The sequence below is a fragment of the Octopus bimaculoides genome, chromosome 20 (genome assembly GCF_001194135.2).
Source record: "Octopus bimaculoides isolate UCB-OBI-ISO-001 chromosome 20, ASM119413v2, whole genome shotgun sequence".
NCBI lineage: Eukaryota > Metazoa > Mollusca > Cephalopoda > Octopoda > Octopodidae > Octopus > Octopus bimaculoides.
Genome location: NC_069000.1, coordinates 46,120,108 through 46,122,379, shown reverse-complemented (window position 1 = coordinate 46,122,379; position 2,272 = coordinate 46,120,108). Strand labels below are relative to the sequence as shown.

Genomic DNA, 2,272 nt, shown 5'->3' with positions numbered 1-2,272 from the left:
TATATATAAATACATACACATGTACATAAAATGCGTTTTCATTCTTTCACTCATACACACTGACACTTACACACATACACACACTGATGCTCACATATATGCATACACAGACGAATAAAAACATCGGAAAAATCCTTCTCCATTGAGTCTGCGTTTGTCGTCACTTCGCCAGTGAGAAACTTTATGAATGCACTGAACTTCAGTAAGATACATTCATATATACATACAAACATATATATATATATATATATATATATATATATCGATATACATACATACATGTATGTGTTTGTGTATGTGTGCATGTGTGTGTACGTGTGTGTGTGTGTACATGTGTATCTAGATACACCATCCATACATTTATACCTAATTTCTGTACAATATGTACCAACTACAAATCCACAAAGTCACGTGACTTGAGTCATGCAATCACTGTTTAGCGAAATGTTTTCTTTTTCCTCCAGAAATGCCTAAATTCTTTCTGTTTACATTGGCCCTTGTCTGCACCCTGTCACTCGTGTGGATCGAAACTGAAGCTATGTCTACTGGACTTCGCAAACGTTTGGACGTTTTCAAGAATGTGCATGATCACATGGTAAGTTGATACATCTATTTTTAGTATTTTGTACGTTAGGAAAATCGTTGGAACCGCAGACAAAATGCCTTGAGGTATTTAGTTGTGGCTGAGAACGTTCTGAGTTCGAACTTCGCCTAGGTTTATTTATTTTCTTTTCATTCGCCTAGGGTCGATAGATTAATGTACCACTGAAGTATTGAAGTTTATTTTATCAATGTTGCCCTCCGCCCTAATGTCTGGTCTTTTCCTATGCAAAGCTAGACGGATCAGCAGAAACGTTTGAGAATGGTGAAGTTCAAATTTGGCGGAAGCCAACATTGCCTTTAAAATAAAATAAAATACTAATCCCTCTCCTCAAAATTTCTGTTCATGAATGCTCAGTCGTTAGGTACAAAATGCGTCGTGATATTTGTTCCAGGTCTTTATGTTCTAAGTTCAAATTCTGCCGAGACCAAATTTACTTCTTATCCTTCTTAAATCACGCCCCCCCCCCAAAAAAAAACACCGGTGAATTACCGGGGTCGACATAATCAATCATTCTCATCTCTACATTTCAGACCTTATACCAAATTTACAGTCCTTAAGTGTATATATTGTCTTGGGTGTATATATCGTCTTATTTGTATATATATATATATATATTCTGTTGTCTGGGGAGAGTCATTTTCTTATTGTGCCTTAAAATTTAACACACTCATCAGTAAAATTTTATTTTAGGAAAATAAAAATAAGAAATGAGTGGAAATTTTACCGGTGAGTGTGTTAAATTTTAAGGCACAATAAGAAAATGACTCTCCCCAGACACAACAGAATATGCTTCAACACACGAAATCACATAAAAAGTCTTGCAAACCAAATCCCAAAACGAAATATATATATATATATTGGGTCATCCCATAATTAATGCGCTTTTCTTTTCCTTTATTTTTCAAAATTAAGATAAACAAAGTCCTTTTTTAATCTAGCATATACTCTCCTCCATTTTCTGCAATGCTCTTCCCTCTATCTGGTAGACTTACAAGGCCCCTCTTCTAAAATTCACTTGTCGGTGACGAAAAATACTCCTCCAGTACTGTTCTGACCTCGTCTACAAAATTCATATTTTTTCCGTCTAAATGATTTTGAAGACTGCGGAATAAATGATGATCAGATGGAGCAATGTCCGCCGAATATGGTGGGTGGGGCATCGTTTCCCATTCAAACTGCTCCAGCTTTTGGAATGTCATCCTCGCTGTGTGTGGCCGAGCATTATCCTCATGGAAGAACACCTTTCGTCTTGAAATCAAAGATGATCGTTTTTCTTCTAGCGCACGTGTCGATGACTGGTTGAATGACCAAATCCAAGCTTCTCTGCTAGTTCCTCAACAGTTACGATGGGATTCTTTTCCACCAGGTTTTGCAGGATGTCCTCATCGAGCTCTACAGATCATCCAGGACGAGGTTCATCTTCCAGGCTGTAGTTTCCGGCTCGGAATATCTGGAACCACCGTTGACACTGGCTTTCACTTATTGTCCGATCCCCATATACTGCATTGAAATTGCTGACACTTTCAGTTGTGTTGTTTCCTTTATTGAACTCATAAAGCAAGATATGCTGAATATGCTCCTTTGTCACTTTCATTATAGCTTTGAAAAAATAACTGTTAAAATAGAACTGCACTCTTCAAAACTTGCACTAAGAATAAGGACAAGGTA

General features: G+C 37.1%; 1 protein-coding gene across 1 annotated transcript in view; it reads left to right on the top strand.

Moving 5' to 3' along the window:
• Window positions 1-441: 441 nt before the first annotated feature.
• The window catches only part of LOC106874349 (uncharacterized), a 5,086-nt gene continuing 3,255 nt past the window's right edge, over window positions 442-2,272 (top strand). Inside the window, exon 1 of the mRNA XM_014922054.2 lies at window positions 442-595. Within this exon, the coding sequence (XP_014777540.2) occupies window positions 467-595 (129 nt within the window). The 5' untranslated portion in view covers window positions 442-466. The remainder of the gene's footprint in view (window positions 596-2,272) is intronic.